At 45.2% G+C, this 24,430-nt stretch overlaps 1 protein-coding gene across 3 annotated transcripts in view; it reads left to right on the top strand.

The window, feature by feature from the left end:
- BICDL1 (BICD family like cargo adaptor 1) overlaps window positions 1–24,181 on the top strand; it is a 179,527-nt gene extending 155,346 nt beyond the window's left edge. For all 3 annotated transcript variants that reach the window (XM_075898124.2, XM_089775211.1, XM_075898123.2), the window contains 3 exons: window positions 6,719–6,849; window positions 9,653–9,773; window positions 20,958–24,181. In XM_075898124.2, coding sequence (XP_075754239.2) covers window positions 6,719–6,849; window positions 9,653–9,773; window positions 20,958–21,158 — 453 coding nt within the window. In that variant the 3' untranslated portion in view covers window positions 21,159–24,181. The remainder of the gene's footprint in view (window positions 1–6,718; window positions 6,850–9,652; window positions 9,774–20,957) is intronic.
- Window positions 24,182–24,430: the final 249 nt, after the last annotated feature.

Here is a 24,430-nt window from a genome sequence, read left to right as displayed (position 1 = left end):
GGATGGCTGCAGCCCTGTCTTGGTTCCTTTTTACTGGTCACAGCAGAAAGGCAGAACCTCCAAATATCCAAACCACTAGTTTTTAGCTCCACCTAAATACTTTTCTGAGCCTTCTAAAACTGAGGAAAAGTAAGAGCTCTTTCTCACCAGCAGCATCCGTGGCCAAACCACTGATGCCTGAATACTAGGAAGAGTCAGATCCAGAGACTGAGCAATGTCAGTGCCTCATCTTACCTTTGAATGGTCTTTACTCTTCAGTTCTAGATAAAATGGTATCTACTGGCAATGACACAAGCAAAGGATGACTTCAAAACATTCCAGGAGTTCCTTATGAGGATTACTGAGACTTTGGAGATCAAGACGCTGATTCCATAGTCACACTCTTTGAGTTCCATTCTTTGCTGCCTGCCTTGCTTTTCAGAGATCCTTCTCACAAGAGCAGAAGTGAACGCTGAGCTAGATACGTTTCTCTTCTGCTGCCATAGTTAAGAGAAGTGGTTGCTTTCCTCTTTGGCTCCAAAATGAAGCAGTATTTCCTCATTCTGAAAAAGAACGGGGGGTGCTTAGTCCTATCCAAGATCTGAGGAAATTTAACAACTACATATGTTGTCTTTGGTTAAGCATGTAATTCATGCCACCATCATTCTGTCTTTCCATGTGCAAGACTGGTTCATGGTTCTCATCCCCAGGATAATATCCAAGATCATGCAGGTTTAGGAGTTAATGCTCTCAAGGTTCACTTTGCTGCAATATCTGTTTGTTACACTCCAGTACTCAGAATTGGTGTTCACACACTATACACTATCAAAATTCATCAAAGGCCTCCCTTTCAGAGCTTGCCTTCCAGTCAAAGACATCTGGAACCTCAATGCTATCCTTCTAAAGTGTGTGGATCCTCCCTTTGAAACATTGTCAAAGAGGTCTGTACACCATCTTAACATCAAAACTGTTTTCTTTTTTGTGACCATTATCTCAGCACAGAGAGTTATTGAAATCAGAGCCCTTATTGTCAGATTTTCTTAAACGCCCTTCCATAGAATTCCACCTAAACCATTGGACTGCTTGACTAGCTTTTTTTCCCAAAGCCACACTCAGTGCCAGCAGAAAGAAGCTGCATACTTCGACCTCACTAGTGCTTTGTTCTATCACCTCACCAGGAGAAAGGCTTTCAGGCTATATCCAACACATTAAAAAGCTAAGTTGTCTCATCACTAGAGCCCTACCAAATTCTTGGCCATGGGTGTCACAAACCAGGAAATTTTGTCTCCTGCAGTAAAATCTGGTCTTTTGCTTGGTTTTACTTTATTACTATACAGATTTCACAGGAGGGATGCTACAAGGAGTTGCAAGGGATCACAAGTTGTTTGGGGGGGGGGGGGGGGAGAATCATAGTATTGCCTATTCTGCCTGCCTTCAGAGCTGAGAAGCCAGAGAGCAGTAGCTGTTGGCTGTTGCCCCAGCAGAAGGCAATGCCCCGTTGGTAGCAATGTAGATGTAACAATACCATTCTATGTCATCTTTACTTCTGTGCTGTTTCCTTCAGAGCAGAGCAGCCAGAGTATGGCAGTTGCTGACTAAGGGCCCAATTCTGCAAGCAGCAGTGCAGAAGGGTAGCAATACCATTCCATTCTACCTTACTTCTCTGCAGCTCTGCCTTTAGAGTTGGAACTCCAGACAGAAGCCACCATTCTCTAGCTGCCCAGCACTGATGACATTGTCATTACCTAAAGCAATACACAGATGAGGGTAGCAGTATTAGGGATGCAATAGTGTAGTCGATTAACCAATAAACTGATAAGCAAAAGCATGTAGGTTAATGCTATAGACTACACACATTCTCCTGGCCCCTCCCACGCCACCCGCAGGTACATTTTTTTTAGCAGGCTGGCCAGCAGCCCAGCTCAGTTCCAGCTCATGCCGGATCCAGGAGCTCAGATCCATCCCTAGACAAGGGCTGCTGCCACCCCATGCTTCTGCCTCTTTATCAGAGGCAGCAGCACAGGACAACAGGACAGGTCCACAAGAGGAGATGGGTTTTAAACTGGCTTCCCCCTCAGACCAGCTCCCACCTGGCACCCGGTGCTGCTGTCTCTGATACAGAGGCAACAGCATGGAGTGGCAGGGGTCTTTTTGGGAGTGAGGCTGGGGTGCACTGGCTGTTGGCCCTACCCCCAGGGACTATAGAATAGTTGACTAACTGATAAGAATTCATGAGGTTACTCGACTATTTAGTTAACCAATATTTCACATCCCTAAGCAGTATCACAACCCCACATTCAATACGCTTGCAAGCCCTCCGCTTCCCCCTCACATACACATATCTCCTTTTTGGATCAAGATCCCTGTAACTACAGCACCATGAAATTTCAGATTTAAATGGCTAAAATCGTGAACATTATTATTTTTTAAATCCTGAGACCATGAAATTGACCAAAATAGATCATGAATTTAGTAGAACCCTGCTCATCACACAGGATCCACCTTCTATCAAATGACTGGCCAGCATGACCCCCAGACATCAAAACACACTTCTCCGGAGTACAGCCAGCATTATCCACCTGCATCAAGAACATGGTGGTCTCTGAAATCAATAAAGTTATACAGGGCAACCCACTAAGTTCATGCACTTGATAAGGGAGCCAAACTCAGGAGAGCAGTACTTCAATCACTATTTGCCCGATATTGCTGAAACCCCTGACTCCCACCATTCAGGGAGCTACTAGTGGCCAGTCACCTTCAGTGGGATCCACACTGACAACCCTGAAGAAGAAAGGGCAGATCACAGTTCTACAGTAACGTCAAGATGCTGCTATGGCAACACAGATCCCACAGCCCACCCTCTGTCACCACTTTTCAGAGTCTTCAGCAATACAGGGACTGGGATCACAGCCACTCCACTCTGTGCCCTAAAATGGAAGCATGAGGTGACACAGAGTGAATATGGTGTTCCAGTGAATACTGCTATTCAAAAATAAATCCACTCTCACTCAGCAGGCCCATGCACATCTAGAGAGGGATCCACACCAGCTACTCAGAGAACCAGTTTCCAAAGGGTAAGTAACTGCTTGGAAGAGACAATCAGAAAATCTTGTTTAATGCTAAAGAAAATTGTCAGAGGGGAGACTGACTGCTCCATTCTAGTCCCACCAAGTGGTGCATTTCCTCTTGTACATCTTTCTGTACATTCACAGGTACTGATATCTGTACAGCACAGTGCCTTCTAACATGCCTGTGATGTGCATAACATCAGGCATATTAACAAGGTGTATCATGTAGTGCAATCTGTAAACAACAAAACTAATCAGTCTTACAGACTGTCCCATACTAAAGACTGTTCCAACCTCTGCTTAGAGGCTGATCTGCTTTAGATAGATGGGTTCTCTAGCCACCTGCTCTGAACTGTATCCCTCTCATATGGAGAAAAAAATAGAATTCATGCTTTGCGTTACTGTTCATTTAGAACTTTGGCTGCTGCTTGGAGGAAGCTCTTGGGACTGTAGAGCTCTCCTTCCTAGGAATACAAGTGGTGGCTTTACCACTCAGAGCCAGTTGAACAAATGCAAATGAGAAGTTTTCCCACTGTATGAATGATTTATACACAGAAATATCCTTGAAGGGTTCCCTAGAGCTTGTGTGGCAATTTCACAAGGAACAGCTCATTCGTAGGAATATGCTAACATGGACAAGACTCAAGTTAAAGCCAGAGCCCTTCCAAGGGATGAAAGAGTTGCTTCCAGTGATACTTCAGACAAAACGTGTAGCTTCTTACCATTAATTCCCCCACAACTCACTACCTCACCTCTCAGAGCTGAGAGATAATGGTCACACTCTGCTCAGTATCAGTGAAGTCTCAGATGGAGTTATGTGTCCAGTTCTGGCTCTGGGTGCCACACTTTCAGAAAGATGTGGACAAAAGGGAGATTGCTCACAGGACAGCAATAGAAATGACAGGTAGGACAAGACGTAATGAGCCTTAGCACAGAAGGTTAACTGGCTGACCTCTTAAGGTCTCTTCCAGCCTTACATTTCTGTGGCTCTATATTCTTCACTGGGAGCAGAGGTGAAAGTAAGTCAGTGCTCCCCACTGTGGGTAAGAGCTGACCTGAGGCATTCCCCTGCAGGAGGAAGTGGGCACGCTCCTAACAGGGCTCCTGAGGCTCTTCTGCAGGTTGCCATGCTAAGCAGCAGGGAGATGAAAGGGGCTGTATGGAGGCATGCCTCACACTGGTCTGGCACTGCCATAGCCCCCCACCCCAGCTCCCTTTAGTCCCTCTTCCTTCCAAATGTCCCCCCATTCCTACTGACACTGTTGCTTGCTGTTCTCCTCTGATTGGAACATGGGAGACTCCAACACTGTGTAGGACTTCAGCCTAGTGAACATAGCTCACCCTGTTCTTCAGTCTCCCAGAGAAACTTGCCAGCCATTACTGTATTTTCACCAGGCATGACAACTCCATCTTCAAAAGCAGCGTCTCTATGTGTATGCGCCTCTCACAGCCTCTCCGGGCCCAGAAGGAGATCCATGGCAAATACTTTTCTGCTGTCACTGGAAGTATCGATGTGGAGGTTAACTTCTTAACTGTCTTCCCTCCACCAGTGGAGGATACAGAAAGGTGGCTGCTTGTGTCAGAGAAAAGTTTCCAAATTGGTAGAGCAGTAATGGTAATGGCACTCCTGCATACAGCAGGGCAAGAGAGTAAATGCCTGTGGAAGACAGCAGAGCTATGACAAGGTGATTCCCTCATGATTTCACACTGTTAATTCACTTTAGACAGGTCTACAAGGTAAATAGATTCTTAGATTATTAAATATTTTACATAGATTTAAAAGCCTAATTAAAACTCTGATGAGTGCCAGTAATTCCCTTCTTAGAGGTAAAGGGCCTTTTCCAAGTCATCACTCATATTTAGGTTGTTTTTAAACAGTTCACTGCTTCTAAAGAGAGGACTAGGAGGAAGATATTATTTTAATTATTTTTCTTTTTAAAAGCTTATTTCAGGGATAGGTGGGTGCACTTGAAAATTCATGAACTAGGTGAGGACAAGGACAGATCAGAGACCAGAGTGCAGGCTGAGAGGACATTGACTCAACAGAGGAGTCTATTGGTAAAGAAGTAACATTTTGATAGTGAACCTTCAATGGTAATAGTGCAGTTGAGATAGGAGGATCACAATTCATCTCCTTTTGGCTGCAGTGGAGTATTTAAAAAGGCCTTTAACATTATCCATGGTGATTATTGAATGTAATGGAGTGGAGTCATTGCCATCTGATGGCAATTTGGTGGCGCATGTCAAATTGGCCACTCTGGCTATGTCTAGACTGGCCAGTTTTTCCAGAAAATCAGCCGCTTTTCTGGAAAAACTTGCCAGCTGCCTACACTGGCCGCTTGAATTTCCACAAAAGCACTGACTTCCTACTGTAAGAAATCAGTGCTTCTTGCGGAAATACTATGCTGCTCCCGCTCAGGCAAAAGTTCCTTTTGTGCAAAACTTTTTTTTTTTTTGAGCAAAAGGGCCAGTGTAAACAGCTCAGATTTGTTTTCCACAAAAAAGCCCCGATCACGAAAATGGTGATTGGGGCTTTTTTGCGCAAAAGCGCGTCTTGATTGGCCACGGATGCTTTTCCGCAAAAAGCGCTTTTTGCGGAAAAGCGTCCATGCCAATCTAGATGCTCTGTCCTGAAAATGCTTTTAACGGAAAACTTTTCCGTTAAAAGCATTTCCGGAAAATCATGCCAATCTAGATGCAGCCCCTATGTCCGTGGTCACTAACAGGTCGATTGCTCTCGACTGGTCGATCGTGAGGCCTCGACCAGTCGATCGCAGGGCGTCCTGTCTGCCCCGTCCCCATTTCCCTTCCACCCCCGAGAAGCCCCACTACCTACCTTCAGTGAAAATGGAGGTAGTGTCGGCTTCCCGGGGATGGACAGAAGTCCCGCAGCTTAGCGCCAGTTCAGAATTGTGTCCCCACTGTCCTGTCCCCAGCCACAGAATTCTGTTCCCACTACCCTGTTACCAGCTACAGAACTCTGTCCCTATTCCTGTCTCCACTGGCACTCTGTCCCCTGCTGCAGAACCCTGTCTTCTGCCCTCCCAGCACCCTGTTCCCTCTCCCCTGCCCCCAGCCGCAGAACTGTCCCCACAAAATGTATAATTCTAAATGCTTCATTTTAGATTTAAATAGCATGAATAAAAACCAGACCATTTATTTCATAACTATAAACACGTGATTTTAATTTTATACATCGCATAATTTAAAAATAAACTGTTTATCAGAGTGTGTAAGGAAGGGCTGGGGATAGCAAATGATGGACAGAAGGAGAATAGAGAGGGCTTGGCTTCAAGAGAGGGGCGTGGCTTCAAGAAAGGGGCGGGGCAGTAGATCTTCACCTGTTCGGAGATTTAAAAAGTGATCTTGGGTATAAAATGGTTGGAGACCACTGCCCTAGGTCTTGAAAGTGGGAGCCACTTCTTCAGTTATCACCATTGTGAAGGCAAAGGTTTGATGGGCCTGGACACTAGAAACTCTCAGCCGTACAAGCTGGTTCATTCTGATAAGAGCTGAGGCACATGTCCAGTAATAGCTAGTCACTGCTCATGCTGCCTGCTCTGTTCTTAGACGACATTTCTCTTCAAGGCTAGAAGTGACACACCTTCCACCACTATTAATTGTTACCTGAGAGGAGAAATATTTGACCATGCTTTTTCTGTTGCTGACAGGTGACGCTGCTCAGTGTGGAGATGACTGTGCTGAAAGAGGAAAGAGACAGGCTCCGAGGATCAGCAGAAGATAAGGAGACAAATGAACAGCTTCTGAAGGCCATCAGGGATCGAGATGAAGCCATTGCTAAGTACTAGAATTCTATCAAAGAACAGAGAAGGGTTTAGCGTGTGGTCTCTGGACCTACCCACCAGTTTGTTCAAAGCAAACTGTGGTATCGTGGTAGATCATCCCACTTCTGAGTGCTGAGGAGTAGTGCTAAGTGCCTGTGATAGGGATCAGGGTCTGGATTCCTGAAAATTCCTAGAACCAGCTGTTCTACTCTCTTTCATTTAAAAAACTCCATAAGTCTTAGCAGCTTTTGGGGACAGATCTTTTCATCAAGCCAAGGGATGGCTATTGCCCATTTCGGAAGGGAACACATATTGAAACTGGTCTCTTACTCCTCCTATTGTCTTTTGCTTTTCCAGCCTCCCTTCCAGGTCTTTTGTGTATCTCTGCTACTGCACCTTCTCCAAATTGCTCCATAGCTCTTCTAGCCTCTTTCTTCCATTCTCATCTGATGCCTCTGTGAATCTATCAGTTCTTCTCCTCTCTTAATTTTTTTTACTGAACATTCCTCTGTCCTTAGCCTCTGCATTACACATCCCCTCTGCTGTGCTTCCCCTTTCTCCTGCTTTACTTTCTCTGTGTAGCTCTGTTACTGCATCCATCCACCCCCCCTCACCCCACCCCCATGATGCTGATCCACACTGCGGTGCTATTTTGGGATACTTCCAGTATCCCAAAATAGCTATTCCGTGTCTTTTCAGCAAGCCCGTTAATCTGAAATGTAATGGGCTCACTATTCTGACATCCCTGTAAACCTCGTCCCACGAGGATTAAGGAACGTTTGGGAATAGCAGTTTATTTTTTTTGTTTTTTAAGTTTATTTGTAGACAGCGCCAAATTATGAAATAAGCTGTTTCTAAATTGTATCTCAAATTGCATAGCTTATTCCGAGCTAAGGATGCAGTGTAACTCACCCCCAGTCTTTTATGTCACATTTTTTTCATCTCCCCCATCTGCCCATCTTTGCTGGCCCAATTTTAGGAAACCTGAGGAGGAACATGAAGTTCAGGACACCAGGATCTGGAGGAATGGGGAGAGGGCAAAAAGCACTTATATTCTGTTTACTATAGATCAGAGGAGACTTTTTAACCTCTAATGAAGTGAGACAGGACAGAACACAATGCAGCTTATTTCTGTACAGCAGTGCCTAATCCCTGCTGGATTGGCAAGAGGAACGAAGCCCGTAAAATCATGCAAGTATATGAGGAGTGAGAGCAGATAAGCAAACACATACAATCGTTCTTTTTTTAAAAAATTACATGATTTGTCAAAAATTCTTTACAGTGACCCAAAGGCTACCAAATCCTTTCAGAATGCAATTGTAACAGCTCCATCTGTTGGCAGAAGTAAGGAATATCCCTCAGACTGATGTTTGGTGCAAAAAGCTTGCTTTGACATTTAATAGCAGTATGGGTTGCCAGTTCTGCTGTATCTATGGTAACTATGCCACTCGAGGGATGCCTAAATTCCACTGTTAATATCTAGTAGGAATGGGCTGATTTACAATAGAAACATATTTTTCTGAGACACTCAGACCTGGAACCTTTCATTGGAGATCTGGAGATTCTGTGCTGTTCTGGTGACCATAGTGTTTCACATGAGACAAGCCATTAATATTTATGGTGTAGGGAATTAGGTGTGTGTCGTATTACAGGAGAGAGGGTGCACAGTAACCAAAAGTGTTCGAAGCCAAAGAAAGAGCAGGATGGTGCTTTAGGGAACAGCATTTGAGCATGCAGATATCAAAAACAGCAAAAGGCTAAGAACAAGTGTGACATCCCCTGTGAAGCTTCCAAAGCCTGGAGACATCAGACTGTTTTAGTGGAGCAGCTGCAAGAATACTATTAACATGGACAAAATGCATTTTCCTCTTATCTCAAGCCATTTTTGCCAAAACTTTTGAAAACAATTCAGCCTCAGGCAGACACCCAACATGGAAAATTTCAGCCTGGTATTTGGCAAAGATATAAGCAACTGAGAACAGTGTTTTATAATGGGAGGAGTTGAGCATCGTTAAGTGTAGGTGGTACTATCAGCTCTGCCTGTTATATAAAAACTAATTTCCAGGACACTTCTCTGTGGAAAAGCAAGGCAAAGTTGTTATTGCAGATGAATCAGATATGGTTAATAAGAATATCAGAACAAACTTGTATCTAAAATTAGCAGCTGAGATATTCCTTGCCAATTTATATTATTTCTTGGAAATATGAGGCACAGGAAAATGGTTGAATAAAGATTTACAAGTGTAAACTGTTTGGGGCAAAGTCTCTGCACTAGAAACCTACCCAATAATTTATCAGAGTATGTCCCATATTTCCCATATTCCATTCCCCCTTTGAAGAGGGCTTACTAACCTGATGTGGCTTACTGAACTGGTCCCTTCTATAAGATACATGTCCTTTTCATTATCCCAATAGAAGCTGGAGCTAGTCACCCAGGCTATATCTACACTACCATGTTATTTTGAAATAACAACTCCCAAAATAACTATTTCAAAATAAGCTTATTCCTCTTCAAGAAGCAGGAGTTACTAGGTTAACAAGACCATTATTTCAAAATAACATGTTTGGCAGTGTGGACATTCACCTTGTTATTTCAAAATAAGGAGAATTATTTAAAAATAACCCCCCAGTGTGTAGACATGCCCCCACTGAATACTCAGAGTTTTTTAGCAAACCTGCTGTCAGGTTCCATATCCAGATTTTGCTGAATGCCCTAAATGGAAATCAGTGAACACTGGCGAGGTGATTCTGGCAATAACTTATCCAGAATAAAACTGAACAGTGCTCTGATTTTGTCCATGTCTTTCTTTTTTCCCCCAGGAAGAATGCAGTGGAAATGGAACTAGCCAAGTGTAAGATGGACATGATGTCTCTGAACAGCCAGCTGCTGGATGCTATTCAACAGAAACTGAACCTCTCACAGCAGCTGGAGGCATGGCAGGTAGGTGAGGCTCAATATCAGTGCAAAGCAGAGCATTGGTGGCAAGCTCTTAACAATCATGGGCTCAAGGTGAGGGTTGTGATGGTTGAGGAAGGGAAAGTTCTACGGGTTAACTTATTCTTGTCTGTCAGCTCACGTCACACTTGAAACTAGAATATCTCTTGAAGATAAAAATTGTTGTTTCTCAGGCTATGTCTACACTGCAGGCTTCTTCCATAAGAGATCTTCTGCAAACACTGCACAAGAGCACGTCTACACTGCAAAAGTGCATCAGAAAAGTGATGCAGTTTGCGCAACAGAGCTTTCAGACTGCATAGTCGCTCTCTCGCAAGAAAGCTCTGATTGCCATTCGCAGAATGGCCGTCAGGGCACCTGTGCTTCTTCCGATAGGTTGTTTTTGTGCAAAATACCCATTTCTCTTCCACACGCACCTTTTTGCACAAAAGTTCGTGCACTAAAACACATTATTCCTGGTAGAAAGAGGACTACCTATACTGCAAAACCTCTCTGGTCTGTTGATTCACTGTAAACGTGCTTGAGGTGTGGACCATAGGCATGTGCACGGGGTGTGCCGGGTGTGCTCAGGCACACCCTAGTGTCTCGGGCCGGCTAGCGGCTGCTAGAGGAGGAGAGGGATTTGTAACAGGGCGCCGCACACCCTCACTTTAAATTCCCCGCGGCCATCAACAGGGCACTGTGGGGCAAAGAGCGCATGCGCGGCGTGCTAAAAAGCTGCACAAGAGGTGAGAGGGGAGATGCCCGGGTGTGGCGTGGTGTGACGTCACTTCCCAGGACTTTCAAACTGTGCAGCCCAGCTCCAGAAGGAGCTGGCGCCCGACTACAAAGCTGGCCAGCCTGAGCCATTTTTGCACCCTGGGCCCAGCAGCACCGCTCTTTGTGCACCTGGGGGCACCTCCGCCTGGCCCGGCAGCACCGCGCTGTCCCCCCTCCGAAGCACCCCAGGGATGCCCCCACCCAACCCGGCAGCACCGCGCAACCCCGCTCCCCGAAGTGCCCCGGGGATGCCCCGCCTGGCCCGGCAGCACCTCACGGCCCCCCTGAGGTGCCCCAGAGGTGCACCCACCCAGCCCGGCAGCACCACGTGGCGCCCCAGGGGCACTCGGCTAGGGCCTGGCTGGCCTGTAGTTTGGGCCAGCTCTGACTCCATCCCCAGGAATCAGAAGGCAGAAGCCGAAGGTAAGGTAAGGGAGGGGAGGGGAAGGGGGAAAAATAAGAGGAAGGGGTGGGAGAGGAAGGGGTTTGTGCTGAGGGGAGGGGGCAAGTCAGGAGAAGAAAGGGGAAGGCACCAAGGGACAGGGTAGAGGAGAGACAAATGCCAGGGGGCCAACTGGAGACAATGAGGAAAAGGGCAGGAGGGGAGATGTCAGTGGGAGGAGGGACAGGGTAATGCTGGGAGAGGAGCGGGGAGATGCTGGGAGGCTTGAAAGTAGGGGTGGGCATGAGAAAGGTGGGGATGGAGCAAGGCATGTGTGAGGGCACAGGGGCATAAGGGGAATGGGGGAAGAGGGTATTGAGGGTGTGGGCATCAGGGGAAAAAGAGGACAAAGGGCACAGGGGCAGTGAGGGAAGGGGGAGGCACCAGAAGCGTGCGGGGCTAAGGGAAGGTGCAGGTGCCAGAGGATTCTGGGGTGAAGCAGAAGGGCAGACACCTGCAAGGGAGGACCAGCACCAGAGGAGAGAGGCAGGGCAGGTGTGTAGAGGGAGGTGTTAGGAGAGGGGGTAGCTCACATGATCAGAGTGGAGCAGGAGTCAGGACAGCACAGGAAGGTGAGTGGTTGGGGGCAGCACGCACCAGGGGAGCTGATGGAGCAAGAGGAGGAGACATGGCAGCAGAGGGAAGAGGTAGAGGTTTATAAGATATTTATTAATAACTTGGGTGCCACAGTGGCACATCCAAACAAGCCACATGAACTCAGTACTGGTGCACAACACAAAATTCATTCTGCTCATGGGAGGAAACTCTTAGAGGGAACACTTCCCCCAGCCTCTCTGCCCGCTCCGCCCCCAAGTTAATGTCACACACATTGGGGTAATGCAACTGCAGGATAGTTGCATGGGGAGAGTTTGCGGGGGGGGGGGGCAAGCTAATCCCTATTGGTAGGAGGATAGTGAGAAAAGTCCTTGGGGGGGTGTCACATGACACCTTTTATTTCTGGTCATGTGTCCATCTTGCCGGAGAGTATTACCTCCAGAGGTGTGGCCAATGGGGCCAGGGGGCATGGTTAACAGGATCAGGGGTGTGGCTAATGGGAGTCAAACTACATTTTTTTTAAATTCTTTGGGTGTACACCCCAATGAAATGTCCTGCGCACGCCTATGGTGTGGACGCTGTGCGAGTTTGTGCACAAAAACTCTGCAGTGTAGACATAGCCTCAAGAGGTGATAATAAAAGGCGGGTGTGAAGGGCACAATCCACAGACCCACCAAGAGCACCAGAGTTAATTAGGGGAGTGATTTCTGGACTTGCACCATAGCACACATTGGCTGTTACAGTAGACTGTATAGAAATAACTATTTAATATGGGGATAGAGCAACAAAAGGAACCAACTCTTAATTTCACAACTGCACATAGCCCTACTGACAGGTACATCGCCTTTTGAAAACTCAACTCCTTCTTTCTAAAGCTTCAACCTGACTCGGTCTCTGGGTTGTGGACATGGAAAAGTTTTGAAGTGCAGGGACAAAGGTATCTTACTCCCGATTTCCTATGTCCATAGGTCAGAGATATTGACCATCTCAAATCATATTACTGTCTGTGTAACATGTTGACTGAAGACACGTACCAAGACTAAATCTTCTAAAAACTTCAGTCAGTCTCCATTTCAGATAGAGAACAGAAGCAATGAAATCAATTTGGGCTGTACTATTTCAGGACACAGATGTAAATGCTTTTATTTCCATCAGAAAATCTACCTACCCAGAGAGTTGAAAACTCAACCCCACTCCAAATCACCGTGGGGCAGCATCTAACCTGGATTCTTCCATTAGTACCAAAGTCATGCAAAGCCAGATATCACTTGAGAGAAAAAAGTTACAGTAGTCATTAATTTGGAGAAATAGTATGGAGGGAGGGATGTGTGCAAAAGGAGAGGCAAAGATCAAGGCAGGGACAGAAACAGATCGATCTCTAGTTTGTTGTAGGTTGTTACAAAAGATGATGATTGTGTTGACTGTTCAACCAGTAGAAACCTCCCCATGCACCCTTTCTCCTATTTCAACTCCACTGTGTTTTCGTTTCTCTCTCTTTTTTTTTTTTTTTTTTTTTCTCCTGCTTACAGTTTGCTTCCTCAGGGCTTTTTACTATCTGGCTCCTTTGGTTTCTGATCTAGTGGCCTTTCTCAGTTCCCGTACCAACAGCTTTAGTCGTACACTCCTCCTGCCTTTGAGGTGAGCTCCAAAGCTCCATTCCATCCACCTCATCCAGCCTTTCATCACATCCACATCCAGTGTTGTTTCATTCTCTGCTGAGAGAAAATGTGTCTCCCCCAGACTACACTAGCCTTCGTTCCACTCACTGTTTTCATTACACATTGCACCCTCCATGATCATTTCCACACAGTGAAAGGTATCCATTGGAATTCACTGTCTGTCTCCTATGGCCGTTCCCTTTTAACACCTGTTTTCCTCTGATTCTGTACCCAGTGAAGCTAGTTGGAGTCTTTGCATTGGTTTTAACAGGAGCAAGAACAGGTTTGTAAGGGTAAAATTCTGCCTTCACTGACACCTGCACAACCCATTAACTTGAGTGAGGTTGCACAGGAAATGTCTCTAGTTGTGCGCACAAATGTTATTACACAGGTGAGATGAGCTATGGCTTTCTGTTGGGAACAGCTTTCTGAATGGAAAGGTCTGGTCTATTTTAGTGAAACTAATAGAGTCTGGCTGGGAAATAGTTTTTTCTGAAGAGCATGTTGTCATTAGTGTCCAATCCTGAAGTCCTTCTGCTCTGAAAAACTTCACAGATTTGATGGGTGTTAGAAAAACTGGCTATGAACAGGAATACGTAGATGGTTATTGCCAGGACTTGACAAATTATGGAAAACCCTACTCTCCAGACAAAAAAGGGACTCGCCCCCCCCAAAAAGTGTTTTTAATGGCATAAATTCCTAATAAGAATAAGAACAGTAATTACTAATAAGTTATTAATAAATATCACCCAAGTTATTAATAAATATCTCATAATAAATAGCTCTACCTTTTCCCTCTGCTGCCCTGTCTCCTCCTCTTGCTCCATCTGCTCCCCTGGTGCCTGCTGCCCCCAACTCCTCACCCTCTTCTGCTGTCCTGACTCCTGCCCTTCTCGCTGCCCTCAGCCTTCCTGACACCTGCCCCCCCTCCACCAGCCCTTCTCTCCCCCCCCCCGTGCCCACTCCTCCAGTAGCCCCACTCTGATCAAGTGAGCTACCCCTTCTCATCCCCTCTCCTAACACCTCCCTCTACACACCTGCCCTGCCTCTCTCCCCTGGTGCTGGTCCCTCCCCTGCAGGTGTCTGCCCTTCTGCTTCACCCCAGAATCCCCTGCACCTGCACCTTCCCTCACTGCCCCTGCTCCCTTTGCCCTCTTTTTCCCTGATGCCCACCCCCCTCACCACCCTCTGCCTCCATTCCCCTCATGCCTCTGTGCCCTCACACATGCCTTGTTCCATCCCTGCCTTCCTCATGCCCACCCCTTCTTTCAAGCCTTTTCCCAGCATCTCCCCTTCCCCCTCTAGCCCTCAATGCCTTTACCCCCTTCTCTCCCAGCATCACCCTGTTCCCCTCCCCACTTACACCTCCCCTCCTGCCCTTTTCCTCATTGTCTCCACTTGGCCCACTGGCATTTGTCTCTCCTGCACCCCTGTCCCTTGGTGCCTTCCCCTTTCTTCTTCTTCTTCTTCTGACCCCCTCCCCTCCCCTCTTCTCCCCTGCCTTCAGCACAAGCCCCTTCCCCATATTTTTCCCCTTCCCTTCCCACCCCACAGCACAGTACAGCACGGCACAAGCTCCTTCCCCTCCCTCTCCCCTTCCCCCTCCTACGTGGCTTCTGCCTTCCACTTTGCGCGGTTGCCAGAGCCTTTTTTAATCCAGCGGTCGCCGGCCGTAACATCAGGACACCACATCACACAAGCATCCTGGCATCTGCCGATGTCCCGCCCCCTGGCTTGCGCCCCGTCTCCTCACGCCGGAGCTGCACGCAGGCAGCCCGACGCTGAGAATCACAGCACTTCCCCCTTCCCGGCAGCGCTCTGTTCCTCCACCGGCCGGTGGATCGGATGGGGCCGCGCTGTCCATAGTGTGGGCTTTGGCCAGCCCATCACAATGGCCCACCAGGATAGTGCGCTCCTGCACTCGCCAGCTGGTAAAATCTATTCCCCACGGGCAAGCAGGTGAATGTATTTGTCGAGCCCTGGTTATTGCCATTTTAAATCATCAGAATTATTGTGCTCCTGATTTAGCTTCATTGACTTCAGGAGGTACAGCAGTCATGAATTTGGCCTGTAAAGCTGAATTAATTTTGTGAAAGAATGAACCAGAACAAACAGCATTTTGAAAATGTTTGTAAAACCAAAGCATCACTTACTGGTAAGAGTTTTAAAGTTAAAGCAAAATCTTTTCACATCGAAGGTCAACTTTGTTCTCAGTTATGCCAAAGCAAACCCAAAACTGCTCCACTGATACTTACAGTATTGTGAGCACAGTTTGGCCCTTAGCATGTAAAACCTTTTGCCAGAGAAGCAAATGCAGACATTGTACTCTCTCTTCCTGATCAGAACACGAATAACTAGCTTTCCATGCCACTGCAACACTTTCACATCTTACACTGAATCAGTCAATCCAAAGTTAGTGACAGCTGGGCAAGGACTCAAACTTTAAAGCAATAGCACTATGCTACCCTCTCAGACTATGTCTACACTACAAAGCTTAATGCTGGCACAGCAATGGGGTCATAGCCCCTTAGTATAGACACAGCTTACAGCAACAGGAGGCTTTTTGCCAGTGTAGGAACACGACCTCTGCAAACAACATTACATGTGCTCACAGAGGTACTGTTCTCTTGGCATAGCTGGGGCTAGACACTGTGGCTGGTCTACATTACATTGGAAGGTCAAAGTAAGATACACAACTCCAGCTATGTAAATCACAAAGCTGGAGTTGACGTATCTTACATTGTGTTTCCACATTGACCCCATAGTGGGAGGCTGATGGGAGCAAATTCTCCTGTTGGCTTCCCTTACTCCTTGTAAGGAGTAGGAGTACTGGCGCCAATAGGGACACCCTCTGAGTTTGATTTAGCACAGTGTTTCTCAACCAGTGGTATGAGTACCCTTAGGGGTACTTGAGAGACATCATCTGGGGGATATGTCAACACAACTGAAATTTGGAGAAAACTGAATTGTTGTTTTAAGTTTTACAGCGCTTTATTATTTTTGTACTTTTTACACCCAAAAATTTCATCACCCGCCCATGATTAAGTTGTTCAAACAAACGTGTTGCAACGGTAGAAAAAAAATTTGTGTGTCTGAAAACTGAATACTGGGGGTATCTATAATTTTTTTTAAAAGGGGTTCTTTATTAAAAAAAGGTTGAGAAACACTGATCTAGCAGGTCTATTCTATACCCACTAAATCAAACCCTACATAGTGTAGATGTGCCCTGTAGTCATTATTCATGTTCCTGACCAACATAGTAATGCTGATGTAAGTTTTAAGTGTGAACCAAGCTTTAGAATGAGAGAAACTGCTTTACTCTCCCTCAAGGTTGAGAACATGAATCGGACTCCTCCATACACAAAATTTAGGAGACACATTAAAAATCCCATGCAGAGTTAGTATTAAGCTTCACCACCACTATGAGTGGAGATTTCTGATTGGGTAGTTTTGTACCCACTCTGCATGCAAAAGGTGGAAGGCAGTGAGAATCTGGCATGGTATGCCCATACTAAAAGTCCTTCCCACTAACAGCTAAAAATGCAGTGAGGTGTATTTGTAGACTTATCCTTTGACTGCTGAAAGCATAGCAGATATCAAAGGCTGCAGATAAGGCTATACAGATATCCCTGGTTTCTACTGGAACTTGGACTGTTATTGTCAGTCACTCCTAGTTAACACGTGCAGGTATTTTGCTAAATTGTCTTTTTATAAACATTTGCCAATTTATATTTCACCAAATATAAAGAAAATAACAGAAATATAGTGAGCCCCATCCTGCTCCCATTGCCTTTAATGGGAACAGAATATTGCTCACTGTTCAGTACAGAATTGGAACTCCACATTTTATTTTTATATATATATATAGATATATATATATTGATTGATTGATTGATTGCAACAAAGTTTTTGCTACGCTTCCTGATTTACTTAACCAGACAAGAAGGTTAGAGATAGATATAAAAATAACAGAGTCATTCATGTTTGATAACTGTCTAATGCAAGTGAAGTGTAAGTATTTTGGGGGTGGTGTTGGTATTTTTTAGACAGTTAAATTAACTCTCACGTTCATAATTGTACCTTAGTGCTGGTGAGGAGACCAAACTACTACGTTTTTGCTCTCATAGTCTCTATTTTAACCAAAGGCTCTCAGCAAAAATAGGTCTATGTCATACCTTCCTAGTGCTGGGCATAGCTTATTTACAATATTTGGATTTATAGTTACATGCATGCACTCAATAAGCCAAACCATCCTAATTTCAGCTTGGGTATGGAAACAGCAGATCTTATATCACTCCGTGGAAGAACCCAGTATCTGCCATTCAACATATAGCATGGAATAATATGAGATTGGTGAGAATAAGGGCTATTTTTTCTCACTGTGGACCACTGGAGATTTTCACTGGTTTAAGATTTTATCTGTAATTAACGTTATCTGAATGGGGAAAAAAATTAGATGATAAAAGGGAGTTTTGTGTTGCTTATTCAAATGGAATGACGCCAATTTCCTTTTAACTTTATATAAGACATGTCTGCATGAAACCCCACTAAAGTAGGAGACCCCCTCAACAGATGAGCTGAAAGAAACCTGAGACCTAATTCTCTAGTATTTCCATCATGTGAAGACATTTACTTGCTTTCAAGCTGGCTCTGAAATGTTACAGCTGGCAGAAGGGAGAGCAGAACTCTGCTATAATAGCACATTACAGCCACTGTGCACAGGTATAAGTGACTCCACAAGGTTAAAAGTATCAGCCTCATGAGCTCAAAGACATCCAGACGCAGCTGTCCAGCAATGCTGTGGTGACTGAACTAGGCTAACACCATTAATCATTTGAATATGAGAGGTAGTCAGTGAATTCCATTGACTAGCTCTCATATACAAATGATTAATGGTGTTTGGCTAATGGTGTGTCTAAATAGGTTTGATAGCTATCTCTGATACATGCTTGCACTTTCCCTGGGACACGTCACTAGCAGTGGCCTATCATTGTCCTAGGACAGTGCTCTGTTCCATAGACATCATGAACAAAACGATACATGTTCTTTGTAATAGTGCACTCAAAAGGGAGGCACTCCTTCAGCCAATCAAAATATTCAAGCTCTGTCAAATTATCCCTGTATATTTTGTTTTATTGAATGATACTGGTTGACACATCACTGATCCTTATACCCAGTTTCTCCATTCCTTCCATCCCTGTGTACTCCTTGCTGTTCAGACTAAATTATTCAACATCCCCAATTCTTGATTACCCAGAATGCAGCCAGATGTATCAGTGATTCCCCTTGTCAAGTGGGACATCACTTCCTATTAGCGTGTAAATAGTGGGCTTTTTTTAAGACACTGTAAAAGTTTAAAGTGCCCTAAGTGTCTGCAGGATGTTTACATGTTCCTGAGGAGCCTGGTGCCTTCATTGAATCTGGGACTGAATTGCTGGGGCCCTGAACTGCATGGACATCCCAAATAAGAGCTGGCACTTGCACATGCTATGATGGTGGATGATGGAGCATGTGCCATCTGTGTCCACTGGCATTTGATGGGTGTCCATAGCAACCAAGCCCCATTAGTGTGTTATGCTGCATAGAATGTGCGTGGGTTGGAAATTGTCTTCTGGAGTCACACAACCCTAAGCCTGATCGGTGCTGAATCGCTGTGAGACTATGTAACCATCTGGCTAGCAAGTCATTCTGCATAATGAAACCCCACCACGCAGTGGGCTTCATCTACACGTAGGCTTTGACAGTTGTGAGGAGTTCGTCAGCAGCCACAGCCAGGCAGCTATTTCCTCATTCTGGGATTAGCCCAGCAGAGCCTGAAATCAGCTGTATGGCAAAAATAGGACTTTTAGCCTGAGGAGCCTAGCATTGAGAGAGCAGCTACTAGAACACAGAGAGCTTGAGCTTGGCAATGCCTGGACACAGAAGGCAGCTCAGAGTACAGATGTGAACACTTAACCTTGGGTGTCCTAGCTTTTCAGAATGCAGTGCCCATGAGTGACAGGTAGCTGTCTGTGTTTTGGTTTGAATTTAGAACAGTCTAACACATACCTCCTCTAGGGTGTAGGGGCTAAGGCAGCTGATGTGCAGTAAAAGACAGACATAAAGAGAACACTTGCTCTGTGAGATTGGCAGGGCACATCACACCACAAAGCTTCCATTTCCCCATGCTAGAAATGAGGATTCTGATTTTTCCTGCCTCCAGTGAGGTGTCTGTCTGTGAAACCAGTGTGTACATAGAGAAAGTGCTGTGTATTTGTATTGCTGCATGTAACATGTCCAGAGCTACTGATCCCTCCAGGGACATTGCAGGGGGGAGCAACCCCCTCACGAGGCAATAGCCTCGTCCACTTGGCTTGATTTTACATACTTGAAATTTTACACAAGATCGTAATTCTGTTACTAATTTCTTATAAAACAGATAACTGCAAGACGGCCCGTTGCTTGTATACAACATTAGGGCCACTTGCAGCAGGTCTGGGGTTATTAAACTTACGATTTTACAGCTGTCATGCCCCATCTTGCGGGATGAGGTCAGTGTTGGCTGTTGGCGTGAATGTTGCGAAAGCTACTTAGGTGCAGTAGCATTTCTGACACTTTAAAAGCATTGGATGAGCCAGTGGTGAAGCGGGGCCTCCTGCTGATCAGGCAGCTGCCAGTGGTCTGTGCCAGGTCATTGAAAATTGCTCTGAAAGGAAGACCCTTTAGTACTCCTCAGTAAATTGTATTAATGCCATGTTATTCACCTTGCACACACCCCACAACAGCAATTTCACTTCAGTTATGAAAAGAAGTCTTGTCTCCTTAGTTCCTGTTTGAAGAAGTGCTTGTATATGCATCCACCCTTACTGTCTTGCTGCCACCTGGCTTCCCTGCTCTTCAGTACGGAGCTACTCAAAGTTCAATACTGCAGTCCTGCCCCTTTCTAACCTACATTTCAGCCACATGCCTCATCTGTAGGGAACTACCAAATTCACAGCCATGCCAAACACATTATGGACCAGAGGGGGAGCCGTGTTAGTCTGTAACTTTAAAAACAAAGGTATCCTGTGGCACCTTAAAGACACATATCTCTGAAGGCAGCACCAGTGCCAGCAGCAGCAATACGAAAGTGTGGATAGCAATACCACAACCCTTCCTACAGTAAAATTGTTACCCTACTGCTCCCAATGTGTTTTGTGTTGGACCCCTACTGTTACAACAATCTGAAATCTCAGATACAAACAGAGGAAATTTTTAAAAACTTTTAAAATCTTACAACCGTAAAATAGACCAAACCCAGTTTTTAAAATCTTATGACCATGAAATAAACCAAAATGGACAATGAATTTGATAGGGCCCTACTAATCTGTGCTGCTTCTTGTGTAGAGGAATGGAGGGGGGGGGGGGGGGAATGGCAGCCAGCCAGCTCTGATGAGACTAGCCAGCAACGTAGGAGAAGGGTACCAGAAGCTATGTCCTTTTCACAGGCATCAGCAAAACCCTGAAAAACAACATCCCTTAAACTACATCAAACTGTGGATGGCCTGATTTCCAGTTTTTAAAAGCTGGTGGGATAAAAGGTAAACCTCTTCTTGTTTCTTTGCTGGTGCTTATGTTGTGATGCTGATCAAGGCTTGAGCAGTGTGACTAAATGGGGTCCTTGTACCCACCACCATGGCCGTTCCATAATCCCATTTTCACCATGTTCAGATGCAAACTTCTGCTGCCACCCTGGTTGTGCGTCTTATTGAGCATCCCTTTTTCCATCTGTTACAGGATGACATGCACAGGGTCATTGACCAGCAGCTGATGGACAAACATCTGAAGGAATGGAGCCAGCCTGCTTATTCCTTCTCCAATGGCTACAGAGCAAAGCGGCGTGCAAGACCCTCCCCCGTGTTCAGGCCGGAGCAGCAGGGGGATGAGCCCATTGGGGCAGAAAGGAACCGTCTCTTTTCCTTTTTCAAGAAAAATTAATGTGAAAGGAGAAACCTTTCCAATTATTTCAGCTTAGAGGTGTGAAGCTGGGGGCAACTGCAAAGCTTCCCACTGGACCTGAATCAAATCCAAAAGGAAAACATAAAAGGTGAACAAAATTAACCTTTGAGACTGCACTATTTACAATCCACCTGGTCTGAACAAATGTTTACATGGATTGGAGATTTGCATCTTGACAATGTGATATCAACTGAGAGCAACTTCTTTATTCCTTAAGCAAAGTGATAAACGTCAGGGTATGGTTTAGGCGTTTTGACACAGGCCACTCAGTTTCTGCTGCGAAGAATAATCCAATTGTCTTAACTTCATTCTCTCATGCTGGAGAAGGAAATTAGCAACTCCAGGACAAGGCAATACAAGGGACTGATTACTAGTGTCCCAAGAAAAGTAGTGGAAAGGAGTGGCCTTGGTACACCCTCTTGTTCTGGCAGCTGGACTGTCCTTCAGGTTACATGGGCTGTAGTTGCACTGGTCCTGGAAATGTAATATGTTTATATGGCTGTAGTTTACTCTATGGGGGAAATCTTATTGTCCTCTTCTTATGACTAGCAGTCTCTATTCCCCCTGGTGCTCTCCATAGCTACAGTTACTACATCAGGAATCCAGATTCCTTCCAGCTCAGGGCAGTTGTAAATCTGCTAATACTGTGAGCCGAATCTAGCTTTCCATTGGCCAATTCCAGCACTCTAAGCATTGAGGATTGGCTCATGAGGCAGACTGAGCACCTACATCCCAACATGCAGTGAATGGGAGTTGTGGATGTTCAGACTCCTTAGGTACCTGCTCTTCCCTTAGCCTTAAGGCTAGCTGTGGAAGGTCAGTGTAGCTCAGACTTAGAGCCAAAGGCCTTTTGCATCTTCCTAGTGAAATCAATAGCCAAAAATCTGAATCACAGATTTGGGGATACAGATTGGTCTGAAATGATCAGCCATCTCAAGGTCCTGAGCACCTAAAACTGATAGATTTGATAGGAATGGGTTGTTCAGTGTTTCTCAAAATCAGGTCCTAAGTGTAGCTCTTCCACTGCTCAGCATTGCTGCAGTAGTTTTAGTGATAGGCCTGATCTTCAGGGCCAACCCTTAGCTCCTGCGTATGTGTATACACTTTCTGATATTCAGGCCTTGATGGTAGATGGTTGGATCTGCTTATGCTCAGTGTGATTGTAGACTGTAGCCTTGAAGTTAAAAGGCTTTAATCAGACTGGTGTGAGGAGAAAGAACATGCTGCCACTCTACATATATGCACACATTTTGGTGCTACAAGTCCTGCAGTATGTATGAGATTATTATAGGGTAGGTACTTTCAGCAGGCCCTATTGCTACCACTTAGCACTTTTCCTTTAAAACTGCTTTAAACACCAATAAAATAAGCATTTCCCCTTAGAGAAAGCTGCTGCTGGGTTGTTTTAAGCAACAGCCTGTTCTAGAAGGGTTGTATGCTGCTGTCACCTTTTCATTTCCCACCAGCCAGTCTCCTACAGTCCTCTCCAAGCTGCATTCCCAGCACATGCATGGGTGAGGAAGGGAAATCTATAGCCACAAGACGGTGAATGTAGGCCATGCTAAGGAAAGGGGCTTTAAGTTATGCAATGAAGATGCAGTGATAAGAAAGGTGCCTTTTGCTGCATGGTCACTGGGAGGAGAGTGGAAGTGAGTCGCAGTTGCTTAGGGCAATGATTGAAATTCTCAGCAGGTCTCACTCATCATTTGAAGAAGGAGCCAGTCCTTAATCTGTTTGCAATTATTTTTTTCAGTCAGAAGGTTAAGCTGACACTTGGACTTGAAGTGCAACTGCATCTGGGTATGGGAGCTACTAGTCCCAGAAACTGAGGAGGACAGGGCTTATGAACCAGGGCAGAGGAAACTGTCCCTGTGCTGAGCAGATGCTGCTTAAAGCAACAAAATCTACCTTAACACCATATTCTGTTTTATGCACAGAATCAATCCCTTGGCCAGATGTTCCCAAAATGTCATATAGTTAATGCTGTGCTTTAATGGTGTCCTGAGCATTTTGTCTTCCCTTAAACTGTCACCAAAGATAGCACAGCTGATAGTGGATTACTTCCAGACCTCTTTTGCTGCCTATGGGGTGGGGGTTGAACATGCCAGTATAGCTCCCTGCTCCCCCTGGCCACTGACATTTGCAAACCTATTTGAAAAATGTCAGTGGGAGGAAGAACACTAACTTGAGAAATCACAGGAGCCCAATGAGTAGATTTGGTATGCCAGGTAAGCATCAGCATACAAGGATTATACCACTGTCCCCAAGTGGGCTCTGCAGCACTGAAGACCAGTACAAAACACTTTCACTCATCAGTACTTAACAGGTAGTGCTAGGCAATATGGCAGGGCTAAGACATGCACCTTATACAACAGTTGCACAACTAAAGAATAGAGGTTCCACATTTCACACAATTACTAAGCCATCACATTGCCTCTGTGGGAAAAGCAATTTTTTTTTTTTTTTTTTTTTTTTTTTTGGCTAGCTAGGGGGAAGTTCCCTTTAGCAAAGTCTAGAGCTAGGGCCTACTGTTGTGTATGACACTCACACATTTTCTGTACTAATACAACTAAATGTAGATGCAAGTCAAGTTACTAGCACTTTGCTACCTTAACGCACACAGCTCAGCGAGTCACCATTAATAAGAAAATGACATCAATTTGAGAACTGAGGAGCAAAGTCTATGGCACAATGTGTGCGCCGAGTAGCAATAAAGGGGGCTTACAGGCAACAGAGCACACATAAGGCCTTCAGCGTGATGCGTGTAGAACTTATCCTAGCTAAGACTGATAGTGGATTCTGGGAATATAGCAAACCCTCTTACCATTCCCACTTCTATCACTGCAAACAAGATTGTTTTAACCCAAAGCTCAGAAGTACAAGGGATGGGCCTGGGTAAGGCAGTGAAGTGACAGTCCCCTTAGAGTGAAAGTGAAAAAGCACATAGCAGGGACAAGCAGAAAGAATGTATCTATAGATATGTACATACCACAGTGCTGTAATTTTTGTACGTAGTAGTAATGTAAATAAGTGTATGGTTTTTTAAGATACATATTATATAAAATCTATAAAGCATATTTTTAGTAAAAGCAATGCTCCACTGCTTCTTTTGTAAATAGTTATCTTCAGAATAAAATGGATCATTTCTATGGTATCGTCTCTGGGCTTTGCTTACTGGTTTGCTGCAAACTTAAGAGAGCCACCTCTTCTTGACCATATTCAGTACATCTCAATCTGCCTGGGAAACTAAA

This window comes from Pelodiscus sinensis, chromosome Z, assembly GCF_052426305.1.
Source record: "Pelodiscus sinensis isolate ZL-2025 chromosome Z, ASM5242630v1, whole genome shotgun sequence".
Lineage (NCBI taxonomy): Eukaryota > Metazoa > Chordata > Testudines > Trionychidae > Pelodiscus > Pelodiscus sinensis.
This window is presented reverse-complemented; position numbering and strand designations above follow the sequence as displayed.